Source organism: Lepidochelys kempii, chromosome 6, assembly GCF_965140285.1.
Source record: "Lepidochelys kempii isolate rLepKem1 chromosome 6, rLepKem1.hap1, whole genome shotgun sequence".
NCBI classification, from domain to species: Eukaryota; Metazoa; Chordata; order Testudines; family Cheloniidae; genus Lepidochelys; species Lepidochelys kempii.
In genome coordinates, this window is record NC_136385.1 from 116,503,158 (window position 1) to 116,517,295 (window position 14,138).

Genomic DNA, 14,138 nt, shown 5'->3' on the forward strand with positions numbered 1-14,138 from the left:
CTGCCACCTCTGGGCTTGCCGTGTCAGTTATGAAAGTAAAAAATGTTGCTCGAGCCCCGGCAGTTACATTACAAATTAAACACTGGATGCGTTCTAATAATACTCAGTGGCTCCAACAGGGAAAAGCTGGCTGACTGCTATCCATACTAGTGAGCATCAGCGATTTTCTAATTACCTTCGTATATCACCATCCCTGACGTGTTTTCCTGAACTTGTTCCCTTAACAATCTCTTATTCCATTCACAAACTCTCCAGATTACTCCAATCCCTTGTCGCTCTGAGATACGTTCCTTCAAGGAGTAGCAACTAAGGATATTAAGTAGGATAAGCATGCTTTAAAAATGCATGTTGAATGGAATTTCAGCCTACTCCACTAAGCCAAAGGGGGTATGTCTACACAGCAATGTAGCCCAGGCTTGAGCCTGGGCTCACGCCTAACCCTCCTTGCACCCACACACCAATTGTGTTAACCTAGGGCTCGGACCTAAGGTGCCAGGCCCCTCCAGGGCTGGAAGATCCAAGCACGTGTTAAGCTGGGACCCAGGGTCCGAGCGCTATTGCTTTCCGATGTGCATGTGGCCCTGGCTTGATTTGGGAAAACCTGGAGGATCAGGAGCAGAACTCCATTCTTAATTCTGACACTGAATTTGCTGCATTAATTTTATAGCCTTGCGAACTGGAGATAATACAGTCTACACCACAGAAGTGTTGCAAAGCTTAATTAATGTTTACAAAGCCCTTTGAGAACCTTGAATGAAAGACACTATAAAAGAGAAATACATTAACTATTATTATTAGTGTTCATTATGAATGGGAAAGTCAAGTACCCAGCAATCAGATTAGGATCTGCCTACCATGGCGCTACATTGGGTGTTTAGATACCAGGATGAGAGACACCTTTGAAATACCAGTGATTGCTAGATAGATCTTTTCTGGAACATCAACTACATTTGGCACAACAACCAGCTACTAGCCTGCCAGCTGTTAAGGGCAAGGCCTTGGCCGACACTTTCATTAATAAATGGGTGAAAGTAGATGCACACCCTGGCATGCTCCGACCTGTGCATATGCAAGGAATGGGCGTGCTCACAGAAGCTGGGGTTGCACATAAGCATCTGGCCAACTTCTTATGCACATTGGGTAATGTGCCTGCAAGCAAAAATGCCCACCCATGTTTGCACCCGCGCTTTTGACAATGTGTTGACAAACTGCATTTAACAGGTGCATTTACTGTAAAGCCTGATGCACAGCTACGATGCCCTATAAATAATAATCGGAGTGTAGCTCCTAAATCCGCTGGGGGTTGGAGGAAAAAGCCCTGCCCATTATCACGTCCTAACTCGTGGTTGGAACATGTCTGCTCCTTGCAGAACACACCCAAGCGCGTTGCAGCCAACTTCGCCGTGACTGGGGTCACAGCAGAGCTGAGGCTGCAGGCAGCTTTAATGTTTAAACCAGGCTGTCACCTGACCTAACCTGGCTTGTCTGCTCCGGAGAGGGCGGCTGCAGGCGAGACGGGATCGGGGGTGGTGGAAGGGGTAGGAGCCGCCTCCTGACGTCGAGAACCTGCCCTGCGAGTGCGGGCGGCGCTGCCTTCCCCTGGCAGGAGAGGGAAGGAGCCCGGCCGCCGCTGACAATGTGCAAAGCCGGAGGAGCGGCCAGTCGGGCAGGCCGAGCCGGCTAGAGGCAGGCGCTGAGCCGGTACCTGCCGCCACCCGCACCTGGCGGAGCGGCAGGGGCAGGCGGCCGCGGCGGGCTGGAGCAGGTACCGGGAGGCCGGGCCGGGGAGCGAGGGGGATGGATCGGCAGCCGACAGGAAACAGCTGATCCTCGGTGGCTCTGGCCTGCGGCCTCCGCCACAGCAGCACCTGGCTGGATTGCAAGGCACCAGCCGGCCCGGGCCTGCGTGCGGGCTCCTCGGGCGGAGAAGCGGGGCCGCTGCCCGCTCGGTGCCTTGCCAAGGGGGCAGCTGGGGCTCGGGGCTGTGAGATGCGGTGGGGAGCCGGCCGCCCCCGGGGAGGGGGCGCAGGGGCTCGGGGTAGAGAAATGCGGGGGGGGGGGGATCTGGGGTACAGTGTCGAGAGCGGGGCAGGGGCGGAGGCGCAGGGCGCCTGGACCGAGAGAGATCTGCCGGGCTGGGGGCCCCGGGGGAAGGCGGCTGGGCCCCTTTCCAAGTCCTGGTGGCGGCGATTGATCGCTGGGGGGGCCGGGGCAGGGAAGGGGGGCCCGGGGAACTGTTCGTACGCTCTCCAGTCTAGGGCTGGGAGGGGATGGGGGGCAGAGCTCCCCCCCCCCCCCCCGGCTCGGCTCTGTTCCGTCTTCCACCCCCCCATGATGATTTTGGGCAGGGAAACAGACAGTGTGCTTTAAACCATCTTATCCCTGATCCTCCGCCTCCTCTTTCTTCAGCCCGGTCCTCTCGAGACAAAGAGCCCCGGTCTGCCTCCCCCATGACTAATGGGGTCCATCCCCCCGATCCTTGGACCCGCAGGCTGGAGGGTTTGTTGTCGCACCTTGTTTGGTTGGTGTTTTCCCTGGGTGTGGATGGCTGGCAGCAGCTTTCTAATGGTGGCGGATCATGGAGGAATATGCAAGCTAGCCGGTTTATTGGCATCAGTGGCCCACCACACATGCAATCAGCATCTTAAACATCCCCTAGCTGGTTTTGTTCTCAATCTCTGCCCCTCCATTGTGGTGGATTTGATCACGTTAACATCCAGTGTGCGGCTTGGTAAATCCCACCTCTCCACCCCTCTTCCTTTAAAAACAAAAACACTTGTATATTCAATGGGATTAAGTGGCTTTGTTCTGCCTTTTTTTTTTTTTTTTGGCTTGTATAAATAACCTTCCTCTCCTCCTAGAGATGTCCATAATAAGCATTAGTTTCAGTGGTGTCTGCTGCTAGGGGTGAGAGCTGATTAAAGATACAGCCTCTCTCCACTGAATCTAGCTAAGGGTTGCGGCTTCAATTCCTCCACTGACTTTCTGCATTGTGGGCCAATAGCAGCTTTATGGAGTGTTTATTCCCTTCCTCCTAGCAACAAATGCCGACATGGACACACTGCATGGCATTAGAAGCAAAATGTAGTGTCAAGAGGTGGGCTGAGTTGCTTTATCCCCAAGCGTTTCTGTAGGATTCGCAGCATAATAGTGCAGACCTTTCTGTTTGGGTCCCTGCCCTTCACAAATAGTTTTTGGTATGAATACAAGGCCTCCCGGCTTCTTGCACTTACAGCTTGAATGGCATTGTGCCCACTCACAAGTTGATGAGGCTGTTTTGAATAGGCTAGAGGTGACAGGGGAGTGGATTTACAGTGGTATCCTTTCTGCAGGAGAAGTCCTTCCCTTATGTCGGCTCCTGGGGCACTGGTGCCAGGTGGCTTTCTGTGATTGTTCACATCTAGGTACTTTTATAGGAATACCTAAGAAGGGATGGAAGGAACCAGAGGAACTCGGGGGCACTCACAGATGCTAAAAAAGGAAAATAAAGGAAGCCCAGTAGTATGTGTTAGGGATACTCAGTCGTGTTCTAACCACTGACTGCTTGGTGTTGTATGGGATACAGATGAAGTCAGAATCCGTGCCCCAAGGAGTTAATAATCCTAGACAGACCACATCCAGAACCTCTCTCTGAGCCTCCCAAGGCAAGCAGGTTTCAGAGTAACAGCCGTGTTAGTCTGTATTCGCAAAAAGAAAAGGAGTACTTGTGGCACCTTAGAGACTAACCAATTTATTTGAGCATGAGCTTTCGTGAGCTACAGCTCACTTCATTGGATTGGAACTCATTTCAATGTCTCTTGGGTGGATGATGGCATTTTTTCTGATGCAGGATAGTGTTTGTTAGTCTTATCGCAGTTGCGGGCGCATGTCCCAAAAGTTAATAGTTCCATATCAGCCCAAAAGCCAAGTTAGGCACTTGCCTGAGAAGAGGATGTAAAGCCAAAGGTGCATAGCCCAAATTGCTCAAAAACTAGGGGTATCTTTTCATGTGAACTTAGTGTCATGTGACTTTGTTTACACACAGTAAAAAGGGGATAGTAATACTTGCCTCAGGGCTCATGAAGTTTACTTCATGTTTGAAATCTGCTTTGAGATCCTCAAAAGGAAGATTCTGTAATGCAGAGATCATGGGCATGTGTTATGATAAATGGTCTCTTTCCCTTTCTTGCTGATTAGTATTGTTGATCCATCCTGTTTTGTTAGATGGACATCACACACACTCTCACCTATAGCTAGAAACAAAACTTTGAGAAGAGGAAGATGTGGGGGAAATCAAATGGACAGAAAAAAGAAGGGAGTCTAATTAGTGATGCATTCTTATTTTCTTCGGGGATGGGGGGGAGTGGGAAGGTGAAGAGAGAGAGAGAAACGCTCCTCTTCCCCCCAAACAAATGGTTTTCTTCCCTATCCACTCTTGCCCAGGAACATCAGAAACCTAATGAGAGCGTAAAAGCAGCGAACAGGTTTGCTGGAACAGTTGCCTGCAGAAGTCATGCTCTTCCTTTATGCATTAGCATTGCTGATCTCTGACCATTCCTACCTTAGAGTTAGACTGTGATTTAGCAGTGAGCCTGGTATAATGGGAAGTATGTAGCTGCACGGTCCTGGAGCAGACTGGAGAGCAAACTGTGACACACCTCTGATAGCCACAGTCTGTTCCCTGTTTCTTCCCACTTGCTGCGGGGTGGGGTGGGGAAGTAAAGAGCTACTAATATGAACAGTAGCAGGTTGCATCCCCCACCATGTACCAGCTGAGCTCCTGTGGCTGGCTCAATGAGATGGGGGGATGCAAGGCTCTGTCCACTCCCTGCCCTACATGGCCATTCCCCACCCACTTGCTCTTTCCCTCTCCATGTCTTGTGTTCCTCCTGCGATGCGGGTACCCCACAAAGGAGAATAAGAGGGCACATTATGTCTCCTTACTCCCCGAGTTGGTATGGCCAGTTGTTATGAACCAGCCTGACTGTTTGAATATGAAGGTGGAGGAAGCATGCACTGTGCTCCTTGCCAATCTGGAGGATGCAGCAGGTTGCCAGTGCCCAGAGAATGCCTGGTCCAGAGAGCCTCCCTGCTTAAGAACAAAAACGGCCATACTGGTTCAGACCAATGGTCCATCTAGAGCAGTGGTTCCCAAACTTGTTCTGCCGCTTGTGCAGGGAAAGCCCCTGGCGGGCCGGGCCGGTTTGTTTACCTGCCACGTCCGCAGGTTTGGCCAATCGTGGCTCCCAGTGGCCACGGTTCGCTGCTCCAGGCCAATGGGAGCTGCTGGAAGCGGCGGCCAGTATGTCCCTCAGCCCACGCCACTTCCCACACCTCCCATTGGCCTGGAGCAATGAACTGCAGCCACTGGGAGCCACGATTGGCAGAACCTGCGGACACGGCAGGTAAACAAACCGGCCCGACCCACCAGGGGCTTTCCCTGCACAAGTGGCAGAACAAGTTTGGGAACCACTGATCTAGACCAGTATCCTGTCTTCTTACAGTGGCCAGTGCCAGGTGCCCAGAGGCAATGAACAGAACAAGTAATCATCAAGTGATCTATCCTCTGTTGCCCATTCCCAGCTTCTGGCAAACAGAGGCTAGGGACACCAATCCTGGCTAATAGCCAGTGACTGACCTATCCTCCATTAATTTATCTAGTTCTTTTTTGAACCTTGTTATAGTCTTGGCCTTCACAACATCCTCTAGCAAAGAGTTCCACAGGTTGACTGTGCGTTGTGTGAATAAATACTTCTGCTTCTATACCACCTGTCGGCTTTGTAGCTATTGGATTCCGGTAACCATGTATTTTAATCTGTTTATAAACTCCCACAAAACTTGCTTAATTCATTTAGATTAATTTCAATGCTGTCAATTAACTTGCTTCTGTTACTGGCCAATAAGTAATAACAAACTAGATATGTGTTGTTTTATTTGTTCAGGATGTTTAAAGGTTAAGTGCCAAACACCAAAATGAGTGTGACTTCGTGGTTCCTGGTGAGCAGCACTGGCATTCGCCACCGGCTCCCTCGGGAGATGATATTTGTTGGCAGAGATGACTGTGAACTAATGCTCCAGGTAAATATATTTTCATAAAAAAATTTCTGATCTGGTAAATATCCCTTGAAGATGTAGTAGATGCCTTGACTGTGAAGTTAGGGGTCTAGATGCTGTTGCAGACCTAAACGTTGCTTTTAAATAAATCCCCTAGTTCATAAGAACTTGATTTGAGGCTAAATTTACCATATCCACAGAGGTTTAATGGACTTGTGAAAGTGACAGTGAGCTTTCTCAGATGGTCCAGTGATTAGTCTGAGAGTCAGGGCTTCATTAGCTGTAAGGTAACAGCCTAGAGCAGATTAACGGTGCTACTCCTGAGGGAATTCTGAGCCAAAAAATTAAAAATTCTGTGCCAAAATTTTAAAAGTTCTGTGCACAATATTTTAAAATTCTGCATATTTTATTTGTCAACACAATATAATTATGCCATTTTCAATTAGTTTGATCATTTATTTCAAAATACCCATCAACAAGTATGTCTGTAACAATACAGACAACAAAAAAGAGTCAGAAAATTTGTTTTGACAAATAGATTCCTTACTCCACATATTAGCACATTTATATGGCTCCATAGAGCAGAGGGCAATACTAATATTTCCATGTATGTCAAGCACAGAAGACTTCAAGGGCATGTCTACACAGCAAAGGAAACCCTGTGGCTGGTCTGTGGGGCTGTTTCCTTGCTGCGCAGAATTGCGGCGTCAGACTAGAACCAAAGGTCTAGGACCCTCCCACCCTGAAGAGTCCTAGAGCCTGGGCTCCAGCCCCAGTCCAGCAGTCTACACAGCAATGAATCAGCACCGCAACCCCCACACCGTGAGCCCGAGTTGGCTGGCACAAGCTAGCCAGAGGTTTTTCTTTGCTGTGTAGACATATCCTAAAGGGCAGGACATCCTTAGGAGTGAATTTAGGCCTTGATCTGGCCCAGCACTGAAACATGTACAGATAGTTCAGCACCTGACTAACAGCTGGAGCTCAGCACACGGTAGGAGCCACTGGCTGGGACCTCCCCAGTCCTGCCCCTCTCTGGCTCCAGGCACAACACGATAGTAAGCGAGAGGGACAGAATCCCGTACACACGCTCCGCCGCGCCCACCTGTGCGGTGATTTACGTTTCCCCGGCTGGTCCCAGTGGCCAAACCAAATGGACCCGCATGGGGCATGTGAATCAATTATTCTGCAGGGAAAGAGTAAAATCTGCAGGGGACATTAATTCTGCACTTGTGCAGTGCTGCAGAATTCCCTTAGGAGTAACAATACTGATGCTCATACAGACACTACACAAAAGAAACCCGATTCTGTCCTGTCATGCTGAGTGGTTAGGCTATTTTGTCCTCTAGGTTTTACTGCATATACCATCCATTGATGCTTGTGATTTTGGTTTTTGCTAACTTAACATTTAATTACATTGTTAGTGCTTTCAGAGTAAACATCGAAGCCAAGGACTTAAAAGAAACTCTAATGTTCAGTGCAGAAACTTTAGCTGATGTGGTGTTGTGAACTAGATGGCATCCTTCTGTCCCAAAAAGTTACTGTGTTACTTGTACATAAAGATGATTTTCTCCCACCCCCCTGTGGAATAATCCAGTTTGTTTTCAGTCTTGGCCTTGATGGTCAGATGTTTCAGCTAAACAATGCTACATATTGTTGAACATACAGATGTACAAACTGGAGAAGAACATTAACCAGGAGCCCTTCGCCTTAGGATTTCGTGGAAATTCAGGACCAAAATTCTTGGATTTGGCCTTGCAGAAACATTAATATTTAGATGCAGAGAGATCTTCATTGTGGGGTGGTTGTTTTTTTAGTTACAAATGAACTGGGCTGCAAAGAGGGGAAAGAGCTTTGTCTTGTGCTGTCTAAAGCAGAGTTTCCTGTACACTCAGCCACAGATCACTGGTTGCAGCATTTAGTGGTGATTGGCAGAAAGCTGGCTGTTGTGCAGTGGGGCTCTCTTCCTGGTTTCCACCTGCTAAATAGTATAGAGACATGTCATAAATGCTTTTCTAATATTGTTTTCCAGTGCACACAATTTTTGTAGCTGCTGCAGGGTCTTTGTGTGATTACGGATAGGAGGGGAGAGATTGGGTTTCCAATCAGAGGGGAGGGGTTAACAAGCAATCCATCTATTAAAATGTGGTCTAGCTATAACAACATTTGAGAAACCTCTACTCAAAAGGAATACTTGATGTTTTGGGGGCATTGATTTGCAATGAATGAAACGGCCAGACTGGATTTTCCAGAGTTTGCCACTCCAGCATTGTATTGTTTCATTTATTGGGGATTCCCTTGATCATGCTTTCTTGGATTGTTTTCTTATATTTCTATGTTTGGAAGTGGGAAGTAAGACGTGCAGAGGTAAAAAATGTCCTAATATTTTCTGTAGGGCTGTATCTGACTGTTCAAACAACCTGATTGTTCCAAAGGGCTTGAGTCTTTAAGTGACCAACTTGAGGCCTTTTAAAGGAACCTGATTTCATAGGGTGGGTGCTTGGCACTTTCTGAAAATCAGATGGCTCTAGTTGGGCACTCAAAAATGGAGACCCCAAATCAATAGTCACTCTTAAAAATCTTGGTCGCTGTTTCTTTCAGTGTTAGCCCATTGCAAAGCTAGCAGACTGGACCCTCCCCATTCCTCTGGTGCAGTATTTCCATCTGAGGAACTGCTCTGTGAGGCTGAGCACTGATTCAGCGCCATGCTGCTCCTGGACTAACAGACTCATGCCATCAGCAGCAAAGCCTAGCAGCAGGGATCCTTTTAGATTCCAATCTGGTTCTTTTTGGTGGGTCACAGGTCGGGGGAAATGAAGTATGCGCCAGTAGAAGTTGTGAGGAGGATGTGATTGTGGTTGGGAGTCTGGGTGAGAGAGTGAAGGGAGGCGGGTTTAACTGCTCACCCAGACTGAAAGCTGTGGATTGCTTCTTAAGGCCAGTTGGTTGATGTTCATGTGACACATCAAACGTGACCCTTTCTGAGTGCATTTCTTTGCTGTCCTCAGTAATAAGTCTTACTCTTGCTCAGGGGTGCCCAACCTATGGCCCGCAGGATACATACATAGCCCACCAGAGCATTTCATGAGGCGGCAGGGCTCGGGCTGTCAGCCCCAGGCAGAGAATGTGTTTGGTCCACACAAGGCTGTGCTTAGGTTTGTGTGGCCCTCCTGTATAATAAGGTTGGGCGCCACTGCTTCAGATGATACTTAACTTCTCATTTTGAGCAGCATAGTGGATTATTGTACTAGCTATTCACTTCTAGAGATGTTCTTCAGAGCTATTTTAGGTTCCAGATGAAATGAGTTTACAGTAATCTGAGGCAGATTATAGAATTTTCGCGTCACATATGTGTTTGCAAAGTTGCATGTGAGTAGATGGAGGTTGGGGTCTAAAAATAGACCTCTTGCTACAACAACTTTATCACAAAACCACTGTGCAGACTGGCATGACAGTTTGTCTTCGGAGGGGCATAAGAAGTGGGAACGTTGCACGCTGCATTGCATAGAGGTGTATTGGCAAAGCTCTTGTGTGGGGACCATACTACTAGTTTACTGGAACCAGTACATTTGTTTGTAACTTCTGGGTCAGCGTGCTTATTGAAAAGTCATTTTGTTTGTAAGTGTGTTTTTGGGGATTGAGCCATTAGCAATAAATTATTCCTAGTACACATACAACAGACTGTTGTTGTCAGGGGAATGGAATGTAAAACCTAATAGGTCTCTACCTTTATGATTATTTAGTAGTTGTACTGTGGTAATAACAAAGTGCCTGATCAGGGCCTCATGTGATGCAAAAGACAGTCCCTGCCCCAGAGAGCACACTATCTGTTGTTCTGCTGCTCTAGGAATTATTTTGTGGGGTGAGGAGGGAATAGATTCTTATTTTTAAATTTCTTGAGTTGAGCTGCTTCCAGGTAACAATAGATTCCTAAACAATTAAAATGCTTTACTGTGTCATTACAAAATTATAAAGGGATGCTGTATGCTTTATTTTGACCCGGGTTTGCTTATTTCATCCAAAGGACTGGATCTACTGTTGAAGAAGATTGTAGCCTTAAAGCTTGAAACTAAATTGGTTTGCTAGGCAGGAACTTAATCTTTCTGGAACTCTTCTACACCTACTTAGAGGATTAGAAATATTTAGAATACTTCTGCCGTGTTGTCAGGCTTTTTAGTGCAAGTATTTCCACTTTTTAGGCATGTTTTGGTTCTGAACATTGGTAAAAGGGAAAAACTGGGTATAACTTGTATTTTGAAGTGCAGCCTGGATTAGTATAAATAGTTAGGGACTCAGTTCTGTTATTCTCAGGTTGAGTTGTACTTTGCTCTTCAAGCAGTCCTCTTGATTCCAATGAAATTATCCAAGGAGTAAGGTATTATTCAACAGGAGTAAAGGTTTCAAGATCCACCTCTTAATAACATAGTAAAGAATGCCAATTTTGCATGACCTTTGGGGGGAAAAAAATCAATTTTAAAAAAATATTTCCCATTAAGATATTTTGGTCAAAACCATTTTTTTCCCCTGGGGAACTTAGGGGGAAAACAATAACAACTTTTTTCAAACTTTCCTGAAAAATATAATTGGCATTTTTAATCAACTCTGACCTTCTTTTAATCTTTTTTGTATTTGGGGTTTGAACAAAAATGAAGAGAATTATGTTTTCATAAACTGAAAATTCTTACTGAAAACTAACCACTAAAAAAACAAGACTGGCACTCTGAGCAGTGAGCAGGGAAGAGGAAGCTGGAATTGGTTGGGTACCAAGGGGTCGGGGATTAAGAACCAATGTGATGCGGGGAGGGGGAAGAAAGGCTCTGATAAGGCCCTGGGATGCAGGGGAGAACTGGAACTGGCCAGGGAAAGAGACTGGGAGAAGGAGCCAGGAAGGGGGGAGACTGGGCCAGAACCTGGGAGGGTGTGGGTGGTAGATTGAGATTGGATGAGGAGCCCAAAGAGGGGTACATTAGGAGTGGGCACCGGGGTGTGTGGGGAGGGTTAGGGAAGAGTCAAATCGCATGAGGGGCTGTGAATGGGAACTGAGGCTGGTTGGGGAAGGAAACGGGGACTGGGTGTGGGATGGTAAATACTCTGATAAATCAGGTCCGAGGTGTCTAAAACTGGGCACCCAAAATTAGTGGAAACTTTTGACCTAAATCATTTTGTGCCTCAGCTCCCCATCTGTAAAATGGGGATACTACCCTTGCAGGGGTGTTGGGAAGATAAATTCATTAATGTTTATGAAACACTTAGCTACTAACTCACAGAACTCTTCATGGGAAGAAAATCTAAGGGATAAAGGAGTTCAGGAGAGCTGGCAGTTTTTAAAGGCACAACAGCAAACTATCCCCATATGAAGAAAAGATAGGAAGAATAGTAAGAGGCCATTATGGCTCCAACATGAGCTCTTCAATGACCTGAAAATCAAAAAGTGGAAATATGGACAACTTGCTTGTGTTGTTCTTTTGTACTCATGTTTTGCATGTAGACACAAATTCAGAACTTCTAACACCATGCATTACACCTAGCAAGGGGCATAAAATGCAGTAAGAAGGGGTCCTATAAATATATTAGGAGCAAGATGAAGGAAAGTTTAGGCCCTCTACATAATGGGGAAGGAGAGCTAATAACGGATGACATCAATAAGGCTGAGTTGTTTAATACCTATTTTGCTTTAGTCTTCACTAAAAAGATTAATTGTGACCAGATGCTTAACACAATTAATATTAACCAGGGGGAAGGAACACAAGCCAGAATAGGGAAGAACAGGTTAAAGATTATTTAGGTAAGTTAGAAGGATTCAAGTCAGCAGGGCCTGATGAAATTATCCTAGGGTACTTGAGGATAGACCCCTGCAAATCCGTGGATATTCGCAGACCATTTTTGCAGATTGCAGATCAGATGCTGATACAGATTTTATATTGAGAGCCCTGCAAATCTGTGGAGATCTGCTTTATATCCATGGACCATTTGTGCGGTTCATGGATCAGATGCGGATACAAATGTTGTATCCATGCAAGGCTCTACTTAAGGAACTAGCTGAAGCAATCTCAGAACCCTTAGCAGTTATCTTTGAGAACTCATGGAGGGTGGGTGAGGTCCCAGAGGAATGGAGAAGGGCAAACATAGTACCTGCCTTTAGGGAGGAAACAAAGAGGACCTGGGGAATTATAGACGAGGCAGTCAGCCTAACGTCAATACCTTGAAAGATACTGAAACAAATTATTAGGCATTCAATTCATAAGCACCTAGAAAATAGTAGGGTAAAGAGTAATAGCCAGTATGGATTTGTCAAGAACAAATCATGCCAAACCAACTTAATTTCCTTCTTTGAAAGGGTTACTGGCCTAGTGGATGGGGGAAGCAGTGGATGTTGATTTTAGGAAGGCTTTTGACACAGTCCCACATGACATTCTCATAAGCAAACTAGGGAAATGTGTTCTAGATTAAATTACTATGAGATGGGTTTACAACTGTTTGAAAGACTATCAACGAGTAGTTGTCAATGGTTCGCTGTCAAGTTGGGGGGGAAGTATCTAATGAGGTCCTGTAGGGATCCGTTCCAGACCATGTGCTATTCAGTATTTTCATTAATGACTTTGATAATGGAGTGGAGAGTATGCTTCTAAAATTTGCTGATGTCACCAAGCTGGGAGAGGTTGCAAGCACTTTGGGGGATGGGTTAGAATTTAAAGTGACCTTGACAAATTGGAAAATTAGGCTGAAATCAACAAGATGAAATTCAATAAAGACAAATACAAAGTACTTCACTTAGGAATTAAAAATCAAATGCACGGCTACAAAATGGGGAATAACTGGTAGGCAGAGTACTGCAGAAAAGGATCTGGGGTTATAGTGGACCACAAATTGAATATGAGCCAACAATGTGCTGCAGTTGCAAAAAAAGGCTAATATTATGGGATGTATTAACAAAAGTGTCGTATGAAAGATACGGGAGGTAATTGTCCCACTCTACTCAGCTGGAGTACTGTGTCCAGTTTTGGGTGCCACATTTTAGGAAAAAGGTGAGGAATTGGAGAGCGACCAGAGGAGAGCAACACAATATTATAAAATGTTTAGAAAACCTGACCTATGAGAAAGAGTTAAAAATAACTGGGCATGTTTAGTCGTGAGAAAAGAAAACTGCAGGGGGGGTGGGTGGGAACCAGATAAGTCTTCAGATATGTTAAGGGCTGTTATGAAGAGGACTACGATCAATTGTTCTCCATATCCACTGAAGGTAGCACAAGAAGTAAATGGTTTTATCTGTAGCAAGGGAGGTTTAGGTTTAGCCCCTGTCTACGCTACAAAATTAAGTTGACCAAAGTTATGTCAACGTACATGTCCACATTATGTCCCCTCTGTTGCTGGTGCATGTCCTCACTAGGAGCGCTTCCATCGACTTAACTGTATGGGGCATTGTTGGACACTGACAGCTGGAGCCCACCCCCACAGGGCTATGGCTGTTGGCCCTGGGTCGGGGGGCGCTCTGGCTGTCAGCTGCATGTGGGGCTGACAGCCAACAGGCGATGTAAATAATGCAGTGTCTCCACAGCCACTACATCGACCTATGTGCCATGCCTCTCGCAGAGGTGGAGTTATTAGGTCGGTGTAGTGGGCAGCTTACATCGATGGGAGCAACCTTGTAGTGTAGACACTGACCGAGTTAGACCAGGCCTAAGATATTAGGAAAGTCTTTCTAACTATAGGGATAATTAAGCACTGGACAGTGGCATAGCTACAGTGGTGCTAGTGGTACAGTTGTACCAGGGCCCATGAGGTTATGGGTTCAATCGTCACTGAAGCTGAACTGGACCACCATGGAAGAGTGAGGCTCACTGGCCCCACAGGGCACTGGGCGAGGCTGGAATGGGAGGTCCCTCTGGCTGGGGTAACCCTGGGCATGAGCAACTGACAAGGACACGAGCAGAAGGCCTGGGGGCCGGGGTCAAAGTGCTTGGTGATGTGCAGGGACAAGGGTTGCCTGAAGAGGGGAGATGTGGCCCCCTCCTAGAGAGAGCACGCAAGGTAAAAGACACTTTGTATGGGTGGGGACTAGGAAGGGTTGGGGGAGGGGGACTGTAGGATTGGAAGATGGGAACTGGGGG

The 14,138-nt window shown here is 46.7% G+C and overlaps 1 protein-coding gene across 2 annotated transcripts in view; it reads left to right on the forward strand.

The window, feature by feature from the left end:
- Positions 1–1,492: 1,492 nt before the first annotated feature.
- CEP170B (centrosomal protein 170B) overlaps positions 1,493–14,138 on the forward strand; it is a 98,547-nt gene continuing 85,901 nt past the window's right edge. Inside the window, exons 1-2 of one of the 2 annotated variants that reach the window (XM_073349816.1) lie at positions 1,493–1,765; positions 5,922–6,057. In XM_073349816.1, coding sequence (XP_073205917.1) covers positions 5,953–6,057 — 105 coding nt within the window. In that variant the 5' untranslated portion in view covers positions 1,493–1,765; positions 5,922–5,952. The remainder of the gene's footprint in view (positions 1,766–5,921; positions 6,058–14,138) is intronic. The other variant, XM_073349817.2, reaches the window with a different exon arrangement.